Source organism: Conger conger, chromosome 11, assembly GCF_963514075.1.
Source record: "Conger conger chromosome 11, fConCon1.1, whole genome shotgun sequence".
NCBI classification, from domain to species: domain Eukaryota; kingdom Metazoa; phylum Chordata; class Actinopteri; order Anguilliformes; family Congridae; genus Conger; species Conger conger.
Genome location: NC_083770.1, coordinates 46,969,169 through 46,990,558, shown reverse-complemented (window position 1 = coordinate 46,990,558; position 21,390 = coordinate 46,969,169). Strand labels below are relative to the sequence as shown.

Sequence of the window (21,390 nt, the reverse complement as noted above, 5' to 3'; positions counted from 1 at the left end):
ATTGTTCAATTTAGCCTGTACAGCTGTTGATGAACTCAGGGGATAGTGTCGTCTGTCATAGATATAAAGGGGTCTCAGAAGTACGCGGTTGATAAACATAAACTGCATAACTTGATCAATTGATAGAGCGCGAGCAGCTGTTCGCGGGAAGGTGAGAGCAGGGACAGGAGCGGCAGCTGCACGTGCACCTAAAGTGACCTTGCTCAGTCGACAATCTGGTCCCCTGTTTTGCTTAATCCACATATTATACAGGATTAGGAAACTGGTTACTGTGGGCTGCAGGTAGCATGCGCCAAAATAAATACACGGAATGCAACAGGCAACGGACTATCTCTCACGCCCTGGAAAAACAAGAGGAACTCCCAAGAAAAGCACCAGAACATGGCAAACAGTAGATACTGGCAGCTCCTGGCACCCAAACATCCCAGGTTAGCTGGCTGACACCATAAAACAGACAGCACAACAGCACTTTGTGGAACTAGCATAACCCAGAGCTAAATTTTGATATATGTTTATAAAAATCGTTGACAGACGTGGAGCCCTAGTCTAATAAATAGCTTGATCTAGGTCGACCAGCTCAATTTTCAATGTGGTCAAGCTCGCATAACTGGATTTTATAGCAGGGTTTACCATTGTCTGAAATCAAAAATGTAATGTAGCCTCTGTAATGCAGTATTTATAAATTATATATATATATATATATATATATATATATATATATATATATATATATATATATATATATATATATATATATATATTTTTAAACTGCATTACATTAGTATAATGCACGTATTTATAAAATATTAAATCTCCACAAAAACTACTATAAATGTGTTATCTTGAATCGCATAAACTACATTCAAACCACACACACCCCCTCCCTCACTTTCGCAACCCAGTCGCTGAAATCATGTGACTCCGTAGACCAAAGAACGGGAAATGGTTGTAAACATTCGAGTCCTCGGGAGTGAGCGACAAGCGCAGTCTTGTGAAGTGTGTGCATCGCTTCTCCTCGAACAAAGCGGTTGTAACGGGTAAGTGTTATTTGAACGGCTGCGTTTATTCGACTATTTATACAATTACAGTGGCGTTGTAAATGTGAGTTAAGTCATCCTGTTTGACCTCGACACATTTTAGTTTAGTTTACCCTTGTAAATTAAATATTGTGAACTCCCCTGAACATTACAGATGACTCTTCGTAGGTGTTAGGATTGTGTTTACAAATGTCTGTCTCTAAAAATATTGATGAACTTTAACTGACGCAGGAGATATACAGTCACTGCAACTTGATACCTCTTTTATTCTAGCCTCTGACATTCTAAGTTTAGCAACAGTTGCATTTCATTCTGTTTCCTCTCCCATCTAGACAATTGAAAAATGAATTTCGCTTTCCTCACTGGATGCGCCGTTCTAGCTTTGGTCACTGGGAATCAAGGTATTGAAATATTTCAACTTCAATATTTCGACCCCCCCCCCTATTTTATGCACTCATTTCTGTGATATCCAGTATGTATTTAGTCAGTCTGACGTTTTAATTCTTGTGAAAATAAACCGGAATCAGTGGATACCTGGACAAGGTTTGTGAAGTGCTGCAATCGGAGGAGAGCCCCATTGGGCAATTAATATATTTATTTCTTAAAATAATTACGCAATTGTGTGTACCCAACACTTGCGAAAGGCATCTGGGAAAGTCCAGCTGAAGTTTAAGGCCTTATTGCTCACACGGTGCATACTGTGTTATTTATCTCTCCAAGTAACGGGAAAGGAAATTAAAATCAAACATGAAAGCGTTGCATGGACTTAATCATCCAGGTCACACTGTGAAGAGGCATATTCGCAATCTACTGCATTGAGTGCATTGAAAGCATGTACCAGAGAAAGGAGGCTGATTGTCATTGTTTGCAGGAATAGCTGCCTTTGTTAATCAGAAATTACAAATCTGTTACCACGACCCGTGTTCTATTCCACGGGGAAGCGGGAGTTCCACCAAAAGTTAACGTCCGCTTAGTGGTAGTTTTTCTCCTGTGGAATGCGGTTTATGATTATGGTTGCCTATTGACTGTCCCGGGCACTAAACACTTTGATTGATGTTAATTGGACCAATAATTACAGATAAAAAGACAAATAACTGCAGAACAGAATTTCATCTGCTTATACTAAATTTGTGTTGAGGTCAGCCATTTCAGTTACAGTTAAATTAATAAAATGGTAAATGGTTGGAATTTATATAATGCCTTTATCCAAAGCGCTGTACAACTGATGCTTCTCATTTATTCATGCATCCATACACACACTCACACACCAACGGCAATTGGCTGCCATGTAAGGCCAACCAGCTGGTCAGGAGCATTTGGGATTAGGTGTCTTGCTCAGGGACAATTTGACACACCCAGGGCTGGATCAATTCGGCAACCCTCCGACTGCCAGACGACCGCTCTTACCTCCTGAGCTAATAACTGCAGATTCATTTGAATAATCATTTTTTGACTAACTTCATGCCACATTGAAATTCAGTAAATATTTAGTGAAGTGTGTCTCATTATTGCTGTTCCTATATAAGTGTATATCATTCTTTCGTGTTGTGATGTATGAAATTGGTTTTATAGTTATAATCCATTGTCAGATGAATCTACGAGGTCTAAGTCCTAATCTTTGTCGTATTCTCAGCACTTGAAACTCCACTTTGCTCTAGGGACTTTCAGCGCACTTGTCCCTGGTTACGGGTATGCACTCTGTCGTACGTCGCTCTGGATAAGAGCGTCTGCCAAACGCCAATAATGTAATGTCGTGTAAAATGACATGTGACCTGGTTGACCTTATCAGTGCAGGTGGGACAAATCCCGACAGCATCTGACGACCTCATTTACACGCAGGTCACAGTGACATGACAGTCATTTTACCTGCACTTTGCTCGTCATATACCGGTGACTGTGGCACAGAAAGGGAGGGGCTGGGGAGTCATTGCGGACGATCACAGAGACGGATTGGGGTTGACGAACTTGCTCTGCTATGCGTGCGCGTCGCTGGCCTTCGCGCCCGTTAGCGGTCGTGTCTTTCACTCTGAAATGTGCTGAGCCAGCGGGGGAGGAAGCAGGTTTCCTCGGGCTGTTGTGCAAGGCTTTCGCTGGGGCGTTGGGAGTCACTGCTGAGTCAGAGGGGCCTGCTGCTGTAAATATTTTTCCTCCCAAACGACCTCTCGTTTAATATTATTTAATGACAGTACTTCCCCGCAACGTGCTGAGGCAGACATTTTAGAGGCTGTGCTGGGTCAAATGTGGATGAAAGGGCAGCGGTTCTCACGCGCAGTTCTCAGGCAATAGTGGACTGATTTTCTCTGAGGCCGCAGTGACTGTGTTCTGTTGGGCTGGGCTCCATACCTTCTGAACTGATCCCGGTTTCTTTGTGAAAACCCTGCCCTGGTGTGACCCGGTCATACGGTGACCGCTGTCACTCAAACACTTACCGGGTGTGACCCTGTCCCTTTGCGGCTCTCCTGCCGCGACCCCCAAAAAACTCCTAACAGATCCCGTCGCCTCCGACCACGAAGAGCTGATCCTCTCCCTCAACAAGAAGCTCCTGCGGTCCCTGGAGGACCAGGGCTCGCTCCCCAATCCCAGTGTGCACCTGGCCCTGCGCCTGTCCACCCACCACAACCTGGTCATGGAGGCTGCGCACCTGGTTCGGCTGAAGGCCGACCTGCATAAAGACATCGAGAGGTGAAGCCGCCCGGCGACACCCTGATGCCCCGGCACATTATAACGTCTGTTTTTATTAAGCAGTGCCACAGCGCAAGGCCACTTGGAAATAATTATAATCGGTCGCTATTAAGCTAAATGGATTAAGCAATATAGTTGAACCGTTATGGCAGTGATATTTTATGCTTCTACATTCAGTGCAGTCTAGTGGGTCTGTGTATTAAAATGGCCGCATTTCCAACACAGTTCACCTAATATGGATGTAAACGCCCTCTAATTGTAACCGACGGTCTGAACTTTAACCTCCTGTTCAAGGTTTCATTTCAAATCCAGTGTGCTCGACCCAAAACAATGACAATAAATGTGTCTGCGTCCACTTAATTATGGACTGCACTTTATACACATAGTATTCCGTACACGTTTGTTCCAGTCAGGTATGAAAGTTTGTTACTGGTACACACGTTGCTAGGAAAACACTATCCCACCAAAAGGTGGGGTTCTGTCTCCCAGGACATGACTGTCCTGTGTCCCGTAGTCTCGGACTTTGGGCCTCGGCCTGCCAGGCCTGACTGCTCTGCTCTGTTTGTCCCTCTGCAGCTCCCTTACGAAGGGGCAGCCCGTGACGGGGCTCCTGGCGCTGTACGCCCTGGCCCTCAGGGCCTCCTGCTCCGAGCTCAGCTCCCTGACGCTCAACGGGGAGCCGCTCACCGTCCAGCTGAAGAAGCAGATGGACCTGGAGAAGGAGCACATCACCAGTGAGCCCTGAGCCTGCGTACCCCTCTTATTCTCTCTCTCTGTCCCTCACCCTTTCTCTCTCTCCCTCTCACACACACCCACTCCCTCTTATTCTCTCTCTCTGTCCCTCACCCTTTCTCTCTCTCTCTCACACACACACCCACTCCCTCTTATTCTCTCTCTCTGTCCCTCACCCTTTCTCTCTCTCTCACACACACCCACTCCCTCTTATTCTCTCTCTCCGTCCCTCACCCTTTCTCTCTCTCTCTCACACACACTCCCACTCTCTCTTATTCTCTCTCTCTGTCCCTCACCCTTTCTCTCTCTCTCTCACACACACACACCCACTCCCTCTTATTCTCTTTCTCTGTCCCTCACCCTTTCTCTCTCTCTCTCACACAGCCACTCCCTCTTATTCGGCTTCTCTTCCCTCACCCTTTCTCTCTCTCCCTCTCACACACACCCACTCCTTCTTATTCTCTCTCTCTGTCCCTCTCTCTCTCTCACACAGCCACTGTGTTTCTCTTCTCTTCCAACTGCTTTGGATAAAAGCGTCAGCTAAATAACATGTAATGTTATCCTGTTTCTTTCCTTCATTTCCTTCTCCTCTCTATCTCTATTATTCACTCTATTGTCCATCTCTCTCTCTCACACACACATGCTGAGTGGCTGACTGACAGTAATATAAGTAATATAGGTCTACTGTCTCCCAGCCAATCAGTGATCCTCAGTGATCCCAGCCAATCAGTGATCCTCTGTGGAATTGTTCTCCATCGCCTTCAGCTCACTCTCCTCCCTCACATCCCTTCCTCTTTCCACCGCTGGTTTGTAAAAAAACCCCAAAAAACACTGTACTAGCACTTGAAACTGTACGTCCCTCTGGGGTCTTTCAGCGCACTTGTCCCTGGCTATGCCTGTACTGTAATGTGATGTGTTTCTGTGTGTTGCAGACAGCCTCCGTCCGGTGACCAATTACTACCAGTACTCCCTGGGGATGCTGGCCCTGTGCGCGAACGGGGTGAGGGTCAGCAGCCACGTCCGCAACAAGCTGGTGCGTGCCATCGAGCAGGACAAAATGAAGCACAGCGGCTGTGAGAGTGTGGGTGAGTCTGGGAGAGAGGAGCGACCCCTCCCTCACCGCGTTCCCTCCCCTTCCTGTCCTGTGTGTGCCTGCCTGCCCTTCCCAGGGGGCAACGGCTACAAAATAAATATCTGAACCTCGTCCTACGATTAGCAAGTGTCAGGTTTGTCGTTTATGTTTATTAAGCTATGTTAGCGGCGGCACGGATGGTGCAGTGGGCAGCACTGCCGCCTCGCAGCAAGGAGGTCCTGGGTTCGAATCCCTGTCGGCCGGGGGCCTCTCTGTGTGGAGTTTGCATGTTCTCCCCGTGTCTGCGTGGGTTTCCTCCGGGTACTCCGGTTTCCCCCCCACAGTCCAAAGACATGCAGGTTAGGCTGATTGGAGAGTCTAAATTGCCCGTGGGTATGAGTGTGTGAGTGAATGGTGTGTGTGCCCTGCGATGGACTGGCGACCTGTCCAGGGTGTATTCCTGCCTTTCGCCCAATGCATGCTGGGATAGGCTCCAGCCCCCCTGTGACCCTGTTCAGGATAAGCAGGTTAAGATAATGGATGGATGGAAGTTATGTTAGCTGAATGGGAATATTCAGAATGGCATCGTCTTCTCATTGCCCTCAGGTGAAGGGAGATGATACACTCACCGAGCACTTTATTAGGAACATTTTTACTTTATTACACCTACTTATTCATCCATCCATCCATCCATTATCTGAACCCGCTTATCCTGAACAGGGTCGCATCCATCCCTACTTATTCATGCGATTATCTAATCAGCCAATTGTGTGGCAGCAGTGCAATGCACACAATCATGTAGATACGGGTCAGGAGCTTCAGTTAATGTTCACAGCAACCATCAGAATGGGGGAAAAAGTGACTTTGAACGTGGAATGATTTTTGGTAGCAGACAGGGTGGTTTGAGTATCTCAGAAACTGCTGATCTCCTGGGATTTTAATGTTCACAGAGAAGGGGGAGGTATAAACAGTGCTGTGGTTTTAGGGTGTTTGTTGCTGCAATTCCTCTCTCCGAAATGACCTATTGTACCGTTAATGAAATCTGAAACGAGATGAGTATGTTAATCCTGCGGCCCCTCGGGTTTGGCCACCTCTCATGGAGGGGCAGAACTGGCTCGCTGCTCTGAGGGAGGGACCCAGCGGGGGCTCGTGGGATCGCCGCGTGCACGCACCCCGGTCGCCTCAGAATCACGGTCACGGGCTCTGAGACGAGACTGCGTGAAGAGGGCGTGTCGCTCTCCGGATCGCCAGATCCATCCGGGCCGCCGAGGGACGGGGTCACAAGCGGTGTATCCCCAGCTAGCACTAATAAGTGGATTAGATAGGGTACAAGTGGCTACCACTTGGAATAATAATGTGGCCCCTGTGTTCCTCCGCAGACACCCTGGCCATGGCGGGCATGGCCCTGCAGTGTCTGAAGGACTCGTTCCCGGAGGAGGACGGGACCCAGCTGGAGGGCGCCCTGCGCACCGTGAAGAAGAAGCTGGTGGACTCGCGCCGGCCCGACGGCCATCTTGGGAACGAGTTCAGCACCGGGCTGGCCGTGCAGGTGGGGGGGGGGCGGCGTCCGTCTTTCCAGCCTTTCGCAAAACAACCGAGCGTCGAGCCGTTCCTTTTGAGTCGGCCGGGTGTCACGGTATATTTAAATGTAAACGGGCATTGGCTCAGAGCAGTGAGGGCAGTCGTCTGGCGGTCAGAGGGTTGCCGGTTCGATCCCCCGCCCTGGGTTGGGTTGTTGAGTGTGTCCCTGAGCAAGACGCCTAATTGCTCCTGACGAGCTGGTCGGTGCCTTGCATGGCAGCCAATCGCCGTTGGTGTGCGAGTGTGTGTATGAATGGGTGAATGAAAACCGTAATTTGTATAGCGCTTTGGATAAAGGCGCTCTGTAAATGCCAACCGTTTGCCATTAAATGTATGTGAGCTATCCTCAATCCCGTTCCTGGAGAGCCCCACGGTCTGCTGGTTTTTGTTTTAGCCTCAAAATCAGGTGACCTGTGATCACGTTAGCTGTGTAATCACCTGCTTTCAATGATCAATCGCTGTGCTACTTCCTTGCTGAGTGACAGTAAAAGCCAGCAGGCCTGTGGCTATCCAGGGCCCGGGTCGTGTGATCTAATGTAACGGCATTACCGCGCATAGAACTGAAAACAGACTCAGGGAAAGTAAAAATCCAAGCAAATGGTCGCTGTGTTCATTGGAATACTCCAGAATGGAACCTGAAGAGGGTTCTGGAATACATTGGCATTGCCTTGTGTGGAATGTTCTGGAGCGGTGTGGAACGTGTGTGCGTGGGAAGCAGCCCTGACTGCGTGGCTCTTGTGTCCCAGGCCCTGCTGGCCATGGGAAGCCAGGTCTCCGACTGTTCGGCCTCCATGGAGGCCATGAGGGTGGACGTGCGGAAGGGAACCTACCACAACCCCATGGGCATCTCCCAAACCCTGCCCGCCCTGCAGCGGAAGACCTACCTGCACGTCAAGACGACGCAGTGCAGAGAGGAGGACGGTGAGAGCTGTCACCTCATTTCGCAACGCTGTGCTGTGTGCGATTGGTCAGCCTGAGCAGTGATCATTTCATAACGCTGTGCTGTGTGCGATTGGTCAGCCTGAGCAGTGATCATTTCATAACGCTGTGCTGTGTGCGATTGGTCAGCCTGAGCAGTGATCATTTCATAACGCTGTGCTGTGTGCGATTGGTCAGCCTGAGCAGTGATCATTTCACAACTCTGTGCTGTGTGCGATTGGTCTGCCTGAGCAATGATCATTTCACACCGCTGTGCTGTGTGCGATTGGTCAGCCTGAGCAGTGATCATTTCATAACGCTGTGCTGTGTGCGATTGGTCAGCCTGAGCAATGGCCATTTCACACCGCTGTGCTGTGTGCGTGTGGTCAGCCTGAGCAATGGGACACTGGAAACCCAACGGTGACCATAAGGCAATACGTTCATCATCGCCATGGTCACGTATTCACCAATGTACACGTTGGTGCCTTTCTCGCCTGTCACAACCGGAAACCATTTTCTTTAGCTCCTGCTAAAGCGGATTAAGTGCCTATTTATTTTACCATAGCATGGGGTTATGCGGTCTGTGGACTCTGACTGTGGACCTGCCTGCAGCTGCAGCTTGCACCCGTCTTCCTGCATGAGTGAAGTAGAGTGGATCGACGTTTTGCGGTTCTGGTTTGACCCGACAGAAATTGTAACACGACGCCACTAGGTTCCATTTGGGTTTGTTTGAAAAGGAGCTTTTCACTACGGTATCTCAGTCAGTCAACCATGAAATGGATCGTGTTTGTTTGGGGATATAATATTGAAATCTATGCACACCTGGATCCTCTGTCATTGTATGTTTTTGCCCTTACAGATAGTCTGGTTCTGGGGACCAAGCCCCCGATTCCGGAGGTCCCGGATGAGACCGTGTCCCTCCAGGTGGAGGTGATCCCAGCAGATGCCAGCTCCACCACCAAAACACAGGATGTTACAAAGGGCTCCTCACTCCACGACGCCTTGAAGCTCCTTCAGGAGAAACAGAGTGATTTTACGTGAGTGTGTGAGAGTGTGTGAGAGTGTGTGAGAGTGTGTGAGAGTGTGTGAGAGTGTATGAGAGTGTGTGACAGTGTGCCAGAGTGTGTGTGTGAGCGTGTGTGAGCGTGTGAGCGTGTGTGAGTGTGAGTGTGAGTGTGAGTGTGAGTGTGAGAGTGTGTGAGAGTGTGTGAGAGTGTGTGAGAGTGTGTGAGAGTGTGTGAGAGTGTGCCAGAGTGTGCCAGAGTGTGCCAGAGTGTGCCAGAGTGTGCCAGTGTGTGCCAGTGTGTGTGAGTGTGTGTGAGTGTGTGTGAGTGTGTGTGAGTGTGTGTGTATGAGTGAGTGAAATGTATGAGTATTTTTTTTTTTTTTATCCATCCTGATTGCTTGTTTAAGGCCTACATTTCCGTGTACAGTCATGTTTTGATTGGTAGGGCTGGGTTACAAGCCGTTGTCTGATTGGCTGTGAGTTGAGTCCTGCCCTCTCGCTGCAGGTTTGAGACGGAGCCCAGCCTATGGGGGCCCTTCCTGAGCGTGGTGAACGGGGAGCGAGCCCGCCAATCAGACCGCAGTTACTGGAGCCTCTCTTCAGATGGGACGTCCCTCAGCCAGGGTGAGACCACGAAGTCCATCCATCCATCCATCCATCCATCCATTATCTGAACCCGCTTATCCTGATCAGGGTCGCAGGGGGGCTGGAGCCTATCCCAGCATACATTGGGCGAAAGGCAGGAATACACCCTGGACAGGTCGCCAGTCTATCTCAGGGCACACACACCATTCACTCACACACTCATACACTCATACACTCATACCTACGGGCAATTTAGACTCTCCAATCAGCCTAACGTGCATGTCTTTGGACTGTGGGAGGAAACCGGAGTACCCGGAGGAAACCCACGCAGACACGGGGAGAACATGCAAACTCCGCACAGAGAGGCCCCGGCCGACGGGGATTCGAACCCAGGACCTCCTTGCTGTGAGGCGGCAGTGCTACCCACTGCACCATCCGTGCCGCCCCACGAAGTCCACTCATCTGAATACATGCGTGCACACGCACGCACACACACGCATGTGCACATATGGACGTTCACACGTGCACATTCACACACACACTCACGTCTTCACTCCAGAGATGGTGAAAATATAATCATGCAACTATCTTGATGAACTGCAGTTGGTGACCTATTTTAATACTGGAGCAAGGCATGAATATGTATTTAATGCACTGGTTATTGTTGAGGGCATTGGTAGTCATTGTGGTTCATTTTCAAATGTTTGTCTTTATGTTAACAGTAACAGTGATTTCATCTTCTCTTTTAGGCATTCAAGATTATAAAATTGAGAAGGCTCAAAAGATCACCATCAAAAAGACCAAGTACTAAGATGTCCTTGCAGGGAATCATCAAAAGCCTTATTACGACTGAAGAGAAATTGCACTTTAGACAGAAAATCTGTGTTAGAAATCCAGCTCATGAATGTAATGGGTATCGCTTTTTGTAACACTGTGATTGTTCTTGGGTCTCTTAAACTATCAAAGAACTGAAGGACATGAGTGACTATCACATGGACTAAATCAAACATTTTAAGCTTTATTTTATGTCAGAATACAAAAGGTCTGTTTGAAGGGAAAAGATTCACAAGGCTCCGTAGACGTTCTGTACAATTACGCAATTCCCAGATGACTTGGAGGGTTAATTGGGTTTGGTTTGTGTGCAGCCCTAGAGAACACTTCCATCCTTGTCGTGGGAGTAACTGTCACACCTAGGGCTCGAAATGTAATATTCTGCTGGGTTCTTCAGGAGAACCTGCTTTTACCACTAACAGAATTAGAAGCACTTGGAGGACTACAACATTCTCAACATTCTTTTTCCCATGACCCACCTGACCAGGGTGGGCATCTGACCTCTGGGCTATTGTTTGCAATTCATGCTTAAAATCTGCCGCGAAATCATTTCAGCTTTTTATAATGTGAATAAAGAAACATACACTTGACTTGTGTATCTGATCCTGTTCCCTTAAAGCCTAATGCTTACATGTAATATTAAAGCTATTCTGCCTGGAGATTGAATGACTGCAGTTGTGCGAATGAATGTAAATGGGATTGGGGTGTGATGAGGTTTGTATTAGCCGTGACTGTATTACAGGTGGTGCGTGATGGGGTTTGTGTTAGCCGTGACTGTATTGCAGCTGGTGCGTGATGGGGTTTGTGTTAGCAGTGACTATTGCAGCTGGTGCGTGATGGGGTTTGTGTTAGTGACTATTGCAGGTGGTGCGTGATGGGGTTTGTATTAGCAGTGACTATTGCAGCTGGTGCGTGATGGGGTTTGTGTTAGCAGTGACTGTACTACAGGTGGTGTGTGATGGGGTTTGTGTTAGCAGTGACTGTATTGCAGCTGGTGCGTGATGGGGTTTGTGTTAGTGACTATTGCAGGTGGTGCGTGATGGGGTTTGTATTAGCAGTGACTATTGCAGCTGGTGCGTGATGGGGTTTGTGTTAGCAGTGACTGTACTACAGGTGGTGTGTGATGGGGTTTGTGTTAGCAGTGACTGTATTGCAGCTGGTGCGTGATGGGGTTTGTGTTAGCAGTGACTATTGCAGGTGCAGTCAGGCGTCTTCTGGGAGGAGAAAAGCAGCAGGGTGTTACTGTGGCTTGTAGCTGCTCCGTACAGCTTGGCACACCTGACTGAGCAGAATATAACTGACTTAACTGTGTGTGTGAGCAGAGTGAGAGAGAGCAGAGAGTGAAAGAGGCTGTCTGAATATAGTCACTAGAACACACATTCACAAGACCTAATTCTGTATGGAATTGACCTTCTCTTGTCTTCATGGTTTTAAACGGTTCATATTCGATTCATAACGGTGGCGATGTACTACAATAACCTTAACCAAACTACGAATTATTTCATGATAAAGCATCCCTGCTGAAAGAAATAGCCGAAGCTATGTTTTGAAACAGCTGATAGTTGGTAATTTCAAACCGGCCAAACTGACTTTTACACCAGGGATATGTTTCATTCGAGAAAATTCACCCTAAAGCTCGACATCAATATAAATAACATTTTCGCGCTGTCGAAATAATACATTGTGAAATGTTGGCACAAGTGTTTCAGGCCTACACTTAACTTCGCTTACGACCGGTGAAAAGAAATGATCTTCATTCGGAAACGCAGCAGTGACGCTGGTGGCGGTGACTTGTGTAAGCATCGAGATATATATGCGCGAGGGGGGCGGGGCAGCCGTGCGCCTGTGTCTTGGCCGCGAGGTAACCATAGAAGGTGCCCAGTTGAAGTTCGTGTTGTCAATATTCGGGTGGCGTGACTCGTGGATGCTGTCGGTCTGTCGCAATGTTTTGTGCATGTTATTCTACGGATCTGATCATGGTGTTTTAGTGTGTAAGCTAGTCAACCCGGCGTTACGTGTTCGACGAGTGTTTTCTGAAGAGCTTAACAAATGTAAGTCTTACAATAACTTAAGCTTTGTATTATTTAGCTAATTCTGTAAATATAATTCTGTAAATACCCTACCCCGTCGTCAAGAAGTTTTGTCGTCGTCATTATTAGTTTTTAGTTATTAGTTAGTTAGTTATTATTATTAGTTTTAGCTGGTGAAAAATGTTAAAGAGTCAAGCGGCGTATCCCCACAGTCAATCATGTTGATATTTTATTTCATTGCAAAATTCTTGCGATTGTGTATGGGGTTATTATTTAATGTTCAATTTGTACAGCCTATAAGTAAAGTTGGGAAAAAGTCTTAACTCCTTAAACTGCATAACATCAGAGCGTGTTAAGCTTATATGTATTGGCCCCTGCTAATATTTACGTAAGACGCGAGGACTGATAGCTGACAAATACGTGCTGGTTGCTTTCCAAAACATGCACGGCATGTTTTTCATAAGTAATTATTTCCAACAACGAAAATAATTATTCTACTTTGACATGCAAAACTTCAGATTCGGTCCCAAGTTACCAATTGATTTTCCCGTTCGACATTTTCTTTTCGTTAATTTCTGCAGCAACTAGGCTAATGCAGAATAAATATAGTGCCTAAAGAGTGTACATTAAGGACTGACTCGGATTTAATAGTAGCAAGGTTACGATTAAGAAGCGTTTAGAGCGCTTGTAGGCACAAGTTGACTGTAGTCTGATTACAAAACCAGCCCAAATGCTGCCCCGCGTAATATTCTACAATGGCACGTGTCGAAGTCGAAAAGAAAATGTGTCCATGGTTACATCTGAGTAATGGTCAATTTGTCCAAAACAAGAACATGGCGGTAGATAATATATATATACTGTCTTTGCTCACATCACAGAAGAGGGTAATGTGGCTTTTTTAAACACTGTTGCTCTGTTTTCCCCATTACATAAGGGGAGTGTCGCGCATTGGGAAGCGCGCAACTGCTATAGGCGACTTAGGTGCCAGGGCGGAAAGATTTCAATTTGGAAAACCAACTGCCGAGAAAGATCTCCCCAAAACATTGTAGCGACAATGTCATCTTATTGTTCTAATCGTAAAATCTGCATTTCAGATGGGCGGACGACTGGACAATGTTAAACAATGGGCTCTCCAACTGCGTGGTTAAGAGACCCCAGAAGATGGAACACCTCCTGTCCGCCGTCTTCGTGTGGTTAGTGACGGGCACGACCATATCCAGCATAAATAAATGGATCTTCGTTGTGTACAACTTCAGGTACCCCATATTGCTCTCGGCGCTTCACATGCTGACGGCAATCGTGGTGGACTATGGGCTGCTGAAATCGCGGATGGTCAAAGGTAAAGCGGGAGGCGGGGAAGACGCCCTGACCGTTAGCGCCCGGTTCAAAGTGTTCATGCTGAGCCTGACCACCTGCGCCAGCATCGCTTTCGGGAACGTGGGACTCCGCTACGTCCAGCTGTCCTTCGCTCATATGATCTACTCCACCACGCCGCTTTTCACGTTGGCCATCTCCGCGCTAGTTCTGCGGGAGCACCACCACGTCGTCAAATACACGGCTATGATGCCCATCTGTCTGGGGGCATCTTTTAGCATCATGGGGGAAGTACACTTCGACAAAACCGGCTGCTATTGTATGTTTGCCGCGACCATACTGAGAGGAATCCGATCCATTCAGCAAGGTGAGTGGCCTTAGCACGCTCTTTAGTTAGGCTATGCGATTGCTTGCCACTTCTTGCAGTTTTAAATCTATCCAATGATAGTTCACACGGTGTTATAGGTTCAAATTAAAAATACTGTTACTAAAAATTACTGTTTTCTCTTTCTCCATCTGTCTCTGAAATTAAGCATTTTCGCTTGCGACCCGTCCAATTTTGAATCTAGATTTGAATATAGATTTACACATGTTTTTTTTGCTGACACAAGTGGGAATTGGAAACAAGACTCCCGCGAGGTGTTCGGTTAAGTTCCTGGAAGATCCATATTGGACCGTTCATTTTGGAAGTACCTCCTATTTTTAATACGAAATTATAAAAGGGAAAAAAAATCATATATTTGTTTTAGTAAATAATATAAACAGATTTTTTGGATTGTCTCTTGAATATCAAGTGCAGTGGGATATGCCTTTCCTCAGGATCTCGGATGGATTGTCCCTCCTGTTTCATTATTTGTTGTGAACACATTAATTATTCTCAGAAAAAAAAAAATCTGAACTGCTATATGCAGTTGGACATATGCCTACGTTGGCATAACATGGTGTAACAGACGGTTTCCCCTTTCTTTGCCTCAAAGGTTTCCATCCTGAAATGGCAAATAGTTTCTTAGTGTTAGATTTCTGTGCATAATTTTAGCCCATCTCCTGTGAACGTAAAGGTTAGAATGTATGATCCGCCCACAAATTCGTTTCCGACAGAGTGAGGGTAATGTAAGACAGGTGTCGGCTCCTTGATAAATAATGTGTTGTTTGTTAGTCACGTTGCGTAAACAGGTTAAAGTTTTTTTTTTGCAGTTGTATAAGAGTGGAAAAGTCTTCCGCTTTCTTCCCTCATTGTCATAATATGGCCTGAAGTCAGCCATTGGCTTTATCTTTGCTTGGTAAATTTAGAACTGAATAATTCAACGGTACCAAAAAAAACCCCACACTCTTTCGGATTTAGAATCTCACAGGAAAAGCAAATATAAACTGGAAATAATGAAAGTGCCCATTGTTCAGAGGACGGCCCAGGAGTTTTCCATGTAAAAAAAAAAACTTACTATGACTATTCTTTATGTTTATGACTGCATTACATGCCAGTGTCTTGCTATTTATGGTGCTTTTTACTTGTTGAGGAACTTGTAAATTGCTTTGGATTAAAATAGTGTGCTATGACTAACATTTGTGCGTAAAATGTCACCTAAGAGGATGTGCCAGATGGTTATTTGGCTGACTCAGCGTCTCGTTCTGGTCTCTGACTGTGACGTGTGTGTCTCCATGTGCCCTGCCCATGACCACCACACCCTGCCTCACACACCCCAACCCCACCTCACCCACCCCAACACCCCCACCCTACCAACACCCCCACCCCAACACCCCAACATTACCACCCCCACCCCAACACCCCAACACTACCACCCCCACCCCAACACCCCCACCCTACCAACACCCCCACCCCAACACTACCACCCCCACCCCAACACCCCGACCCCAACACCCCCACCTCAACACTACCACCCCCACCCCAACACCCCCACCCTACCAACACCCCCACCCCAACACCCCAACATTACCACCCCCACCCCAACACCCCAACACTACCACCCCGACCCCAACACCCCCACCCTACCAACACCCCCACCCCAACACTACCACCCCCACCCCAACACCCCCACCTTACCACCCCCACCCCAACACCCCGACCCCAACACCCCCACCTCAACACTACCACCCCCACCCCAACACCCCCACCCTACCAACACCCTGACCCCAACACCCCAACACTACCACCCCCACTCCAACTCTACCTCACCCACCCCAACCTACCACCACACCCCAACTCCCCAACACTACCACCCCCACCCCAACTCCCCCACCCTACCTCACCCACCCCAACACTCACCCCACCCCCCCCCGCCCCCGGGCCCCTCTCCCCCAGGCATCCTGCTCCAGCAGGAGAAGATCGGCTCGGTGTTCCTGCTCTACCTGCTGGCCGTGCCCAGCTTCTGCATCCTGGCGGTGGCGGCGCTGGTCCTGGAGCACCGGGCGGGTCCGGAGTCCCCGCTGCACTACGACGGACGCGTGTGGGCCCTGGTGCTGCTGAGCTGCCTGGGCTCGGTGCTGTACAACCTGTCCAGCTGCTGCATCCTCACGCTCACCTCGGCCGTCACCCTGCACGTGCTGGGCAACCTGTCGGTGGTGGTGAACCTGCTGCTGTCCCAGCTGCTGTTCGGCTGCCAGCTGTCCCCGCTCAGCTGCGCGGGCGTGGGCTGCACGCTCTCCGGCATGCTCATCTACCAGAACTCCGAGCTCATCGGCCGCTACGTGGACTCGCGCTGGGCCCGACTCCAGAGCCACGGCTCGGATCCCGCAAGAGCCAACGGCGTGACGGACTACAAGGGGGACTGAGACGCACGCGCGTGTCTCCTCCCCGCTCACTAACCCTGCTTCTGTAGAGTAGGTTTTTTTTTTTTTTTTTTTTCTGGAATGTTTTATGGAGGTCAGTGTTCTAGAACTCCGTTGCCAGTAGCGACTGTTACGTCAGTGTTAGAATGGTCGGTTAAGAACGTTCTAATCACGTATTTGCGGTCCTGTGCCCCTAAAGGGTTAACGGCTGGTTTGAGTCTGACCCGCGTGCAGTGTTGTAATGAGTCGGAGGGTGAAGGGAGGAAGGATGAAGGGCATAATCATCTGGGAACGATGCACTACAGTCGCAGATGTGCATATTTGCAGTCCGTTTCTATGAAAGAAGGTTCATCATCAGGACAGATGTGTGGCGCTTGATTGAAGTGTAATTATTAGATGCTCGACTGCCATGAAGTGGTCTTCTGCAGAGCAACACACATTTTAACGGCTTTTTTGGTGTTATGATGCCCTTGTTTCCCACCGGTTTCCATTGTCTTCAGTTTGAATAAAAGTTCTCATTAAATGGGTTACAATGCAAACATTGATAATCAGCCCCTTCTAGGTGCTTTGGTTGCTAATCATCCTACACTCTTACACCTACGCCTAAGTATTACTGTGAAACCCTCTGGAAAGTAACATCACTACACCCTTACCAACCCATTGTAGATATGAGGATTGTTTCTTTGTGTTTTAATTTTTCTTTTCGCTCTTTTTTTGTACTGACATTTGTATTATAGTTGTATTGTATTGATTTGTGGAATTTTGAAGTATGCCGAACTTGGTTTGCCGGAGAAAACCGAGACTGAGCCTTTTATTCGCAGCAATAACGACAGACAGATCGATGAAGAATGTGACAGCGAGCCCATTGGTTCTCCAGCTTCTGACCCCTCTGGCCTGCCGTAGGCCCAGGGGGAGGCAGCGCACAGGGCTCTTGTCAAGAGGATCCGTTTTAAGATAAATTTACCTTTCTGATTTAACCTTGCGGCAGCCTTGCGTTTCATGTGCCCATTGTAGGACCATCAGCGGTTAACTCAAGGAAGCTCAATGCCAGGAAAAATCTGAACCACGGTAACAGTTGGTCTGTTTGTGGCACAGACATTTTGAAAGCTGCTAGACTCACTCACGTCCTGCTGTTGTAATGTACGGCACTTTCTAAGTGAGACAGTGAAACATATTCAATTTCTGTGTCCTATTTTGGCTGCCCTTCAGTCGATCTGACCTAGAAAGTTATTTTTAGTCTTAAAAGCAAAAGTCTTCCTCATGGCAACCTATAATTAATAAAATGTTGGGCCTTTTAATATTTACTCACTCAACACCTCTGTCACCCTTACTGAGTTCAGCAGTAGCAGTGCCTGGTTTCCAGAATGGGGTTTCATATCTTTTTCACGGTTCATACTGTTTACTAATGATGTTTGAAGACTGTGGTTGCCTTCAAAATGGCCCCCTTCTTCCTCTCTGCGTCCCTTTATAGCTCAGTCTGACTTAATATGGGGGGCAAACTTCTGGGGGGGCAAAGTTCTTTGGGTTTCTTAAATTCAGCAAATCTTGAGCAGCACGCTGGCCCAGAGAATGCCATATTACCCTCACTGAGCTCAAATCCTGGCCAGGGGCCTTTACGAGTGGAGTTTGCATGTTCTTACAGAGTGTTTGTGTGGGTTTCCTCCGGGTACTCTGGTGTCCTCTCACAGAAACGCAGGAGGTTCATTTGAGACTCTAAATTGGGTCCGTAGGTATGGGTGGTGTGGCTGCGCTGTGATTGCATGCCAGGTTTTCACTCATCGTTAATCAGGTATCAGTAGAGAATAAGTGCATATTTAAGAAGGAGCCTCCACATTGGCCAGTACTGGTGGAGTGGGTTGCTACCGGTCTAATTCACAGTTGTAATGGCTGTGTAGGAAATGCATTGAAAAAGTTGCCTTTTTTTGTGTTTTGTTTATGAGCATTGTCTGAGAGACAATGTTATGTAATTTTGTATTACTTGAATGTGTTTCACAGTCATTGAGTGGCTTAAATACATTGGTGAAAGAAATCAGTTTTGTCTGGTCTTATTCCAGTGTACTGTTGTATCGATCCACTTTTCACGAGCTTTTTTTAAACACAAGAAACATAAGTTAAAACAAAACGTCAGGGGTTTGCTTACAGCATGTTTCTTTCTTTCTTTTTTTCTTTTTTTTTTGGAGGCCTGTGGTGTTCTTTTGAGAACAGTTTGCACTGCACATACTGTTCCCGAACACAGAACACAGTCTGTTCGAAAAGCGGAATTCTGCCACCTACTGGACATACATTGTAGTCCTTTGTTCAAGTATACATGTCTTTATTTGTCTAATTCGGTTAAGGATTTGAAATTACATTTTGCAGTGTTGTAGTATTGGTGTTTGCAGGACGAAGCAATTATATCAGGTCATACTTAAATCACAAAATATAAGTTAAATCCTAAGATTATGTAATAATAATAATGTTATATAACTTATGCTTCTGGCTATTTCTAAGTTTGCTGGTGGGCCAGCTGTTTATATGCTTCATGATTTCGCTCATTCACGGGGGTGTGGGGACCTCTTGTGGATAAAAATGGAAAATGCATGTTATAGTGCAGGAACTAAATTCGTTAATATATGAATACTCTTAACCAGTTTGCGTGCTAGTTTTTGGTATTTTAGGGCTAGGACATGGTGTATGTCCCCACGACGCTTGTGAATTGCTACCTATTAAGTGGCACATTCACATGCAATATAAAAATGAAAGTTTCAGACAATATTTTTCAATATCATCCTGCAGTGAGCCTACCTGTACAACACCAAGGACCAGACCTGCTCTACTGCATTTACACTTAACATGCCCATTGTAGGAACCCCCCAAACACACCAAAAAGTGGAAGTATTTGAAAGGTGAAGGAATGCCTGTAGTCTGACCAGGTGCTACTGGAACAAGGTTAATTTAATTTTGTTCTCATTTATCTGACTCCAAAAGATAAGTTCAACTGCTTCTCTGTTCTGTGTAGACGCGCACGTGCCTGTGGCCTGTATAGCCTGCAATGATACACTTATGTATCTTGTGATGGCACTAGTGTATAGGCAAGTGACTACAGGGTGTAGGTATCCTAGGTTGTCTATGTCTGTTAGGACTCTAAACTGCTAAGCGTGCAGTGGTGTGAGTCGAGAGGATGCAGGTTCAAATGAATACAATTTATTAAGCAATGTGCATTGCAGAAATAGAATTACAATGTGTTACAAGAATTACAAGGTGTAATATGAATGGCTATATGCAAATGGTGCGCAGGAGGTCATATTATTGAGTCTCTTCAAACCATTCCACAGTTCCCTCTATATACCCAGGGTTTACAGGAAAAATAACAAATCATCAAATAAAGAGTCACAAGACGGCGGTAACAACAGTGGTCCTGTTATCTCTGTATGTCTAACATACCTGGTTAACCTTTGTAGCACAGCTGGATGCTGACTCACAGGTAACTTGTATTACCTGTGGTTTATTTCTATTTAAATGTTTCAAGATCTTTTTTCAGCAACCAGTGTACTACACCGCCAATGACACCAAACTATTTCCCAGAACATGAGCTGTCTAAAGACCCTGTATGTGGAAAACCCATGGTTTATACAGTGCTATTTCAACTCATCAGTTCTGGGAGCATTCCACTAAGGTGGCAAAATTGTGCAGAGGCAGCACAATGATGGGAGCAATAGTCCTGTATTGACGAGTACAGTCTTTTCATAAAACCTAGCTGACCCTCTGTCACCATGGTAAACACAGTCTGTTTCCTTTTGGGGGTCTTCAGGGAGACACACTTATGTAAAATGCCCAACGCCATCATATTTATCTGTGTCGTGAAATATTATTAACCCTTTGTGATACTCACCTATCCTGTTCACATTTACCATACAGGATACAGTGTCCAGTGTCTTGCTAAAGTAATTTACTCCATATTAGTAATATTAACCGGACAATGCAACTTGTCGTAACTATTCCAACAAAGCAATTCGCACATTAAAATGTGCATTTAAAATAATCGCAAATTAGAAACTACCTGTATATTGTCGACAAAGTAGTTTCAGAGCTAAGCACTGGTGGATACCCATTACAAGGCATTTTCCATTTTCACATCTGCAAGTAGGACGATGATTTTCATCCTTCACATGAGAGGCTGATGCAGCTCAAAATGGCTTCTCATGGTCACCTGTCACCAGGGCAGCACAAGATGAAGCACCCACCACAGGTAGCATGGGATCGGCCTCCTGAAAGGTGGCTAGTTGCCGGGTAGAAACCAGTCATCATGCAGACAAGCATGTCATGTCAAGCTGTTGCTTATGTTCATAGAGCAGACCACAGGTTTACGTGACTTGTGGCTGGAAGCTTGTCCCACATACATGACTAGAAGGCAGCTACTGTGTGCGTAGCTTGCTCCCCAGAGCAATGTTACAGACCAATATGCATTGCCCTGTAGGTCTGCCTGCCCAGGCCCATCCATACCAGAACAGAATACCTTATCAGGAGGACCCACTCATTTTTAAATGTCGGCGGATGAAAACATAAATAAAAGGGCATTTCAACTCACTGATACATGGTTATCATTGTTACATATTTATAGCATTTTCCCTTTGGGACAGAATCTTGAGCTGATGTAGTTTAATGTATTTATGTTCAGAATTATATATGTCCTACCATCAAATTTAGTTTTAGATGTGAAAGTGAAAGTCTCTTAGAGATCACGACTACTAGCCTATCTTGCAAAGTATTAGACAGAAACAGCATTCTTAGGGCAGGCAGATTTCACCCTTCTGCACTAAAATTGGCAAGAAGTAGGAG

At 46.7% G+C, this 21,390-nt stretch overlaps 2 protein-coding genes across 2 annotated transcripts; both read left to right on the top strand.

Moving 5' to 3' along the window:
• Positions 1-897: 897 nt before the first annotated feature.
• tcn2 (transcobalamin II) lies at positions 898-11,034 on the top strand. The gene is made up of 10 exons (XM_061260391.1): positions 898-1,037; positions 1,370-1,438; positions 3,527-3,719; positions 4,296-4,453; positions 5,384-5,536; positions 6,903-7,072; positions 7,851-8,025; positions 8,882-9,059; positions 9,534-9,652; positions 10,363-11,034. Exons 2-10 carry the CDS (start codon positions 1,381-1,383, stop codon positions 10,422-10,424), a joined length of 1,266 nt encoding a protein of 421 aa, XP_061116375.1. The 5' UTR covers positions 898-1,037; positions 1,370-1,380; the 3' UTR covers positions 10,425-11,034.
• Positions 11,035-13,587: 2,553 nt separating this feature from the next.
• On the top strand, positions 13,588-16,575 carry LOC133139988 (solute carrier family 35 member E4-like). The gene is made up of 2 exons (XM_061259480.1): positions 13,588-14,155; positions 16,106-16,575. Exons 1-2 carry the CDS (start codon positions 13,588-13,590, stop codon positions 16,573-16,575), a joined length of 1,038 nt encoding a protein of 345 aa, XP_061115464.1.
• Positions 16,576-21,390: the final 4,815 nt, after the last annotated feature.

Bases quoted from the DNA above. Each gene is read 5' to 3' on its own strand.
- tcn2 (XM_061260391.1), top strand. From the start codon at position 1,381: ATGAATTTCGCTTTCCTCACTGGATGCGCCGTTCTAGCTTTGGTCACT. The intron at 4,454-5,383 runs GTGAGCCCTGAG...TGTGTGTTGCAG, and splicing joins GGAGAAGGAGCACATCACCA to ACAGCCTCCGTCCGGTGACC. The intron at 7,073-7,850 runs GTGGGGGGGGGG...CTTGTGTCCCAG, and splicing joins GCACCGGGCTGGCCGTGCAG to GCCCTGCTGGCCATGGGAAG.
- LOC133139988 (XM_061259480.1), top strand. From the start codon at position 13,588: ATGTTAAACAATGGGCTCTCCAACTGCGTGGTTAAGAGACCCCAGAAG. The intron at 14,156-16,105 runs GTGAGTGGCCTT...CCTCTCCCCCAG, and splicing joins AATCCGATCCATTCAGCAAG to GCATCCTGCTCCAGCAGGAG.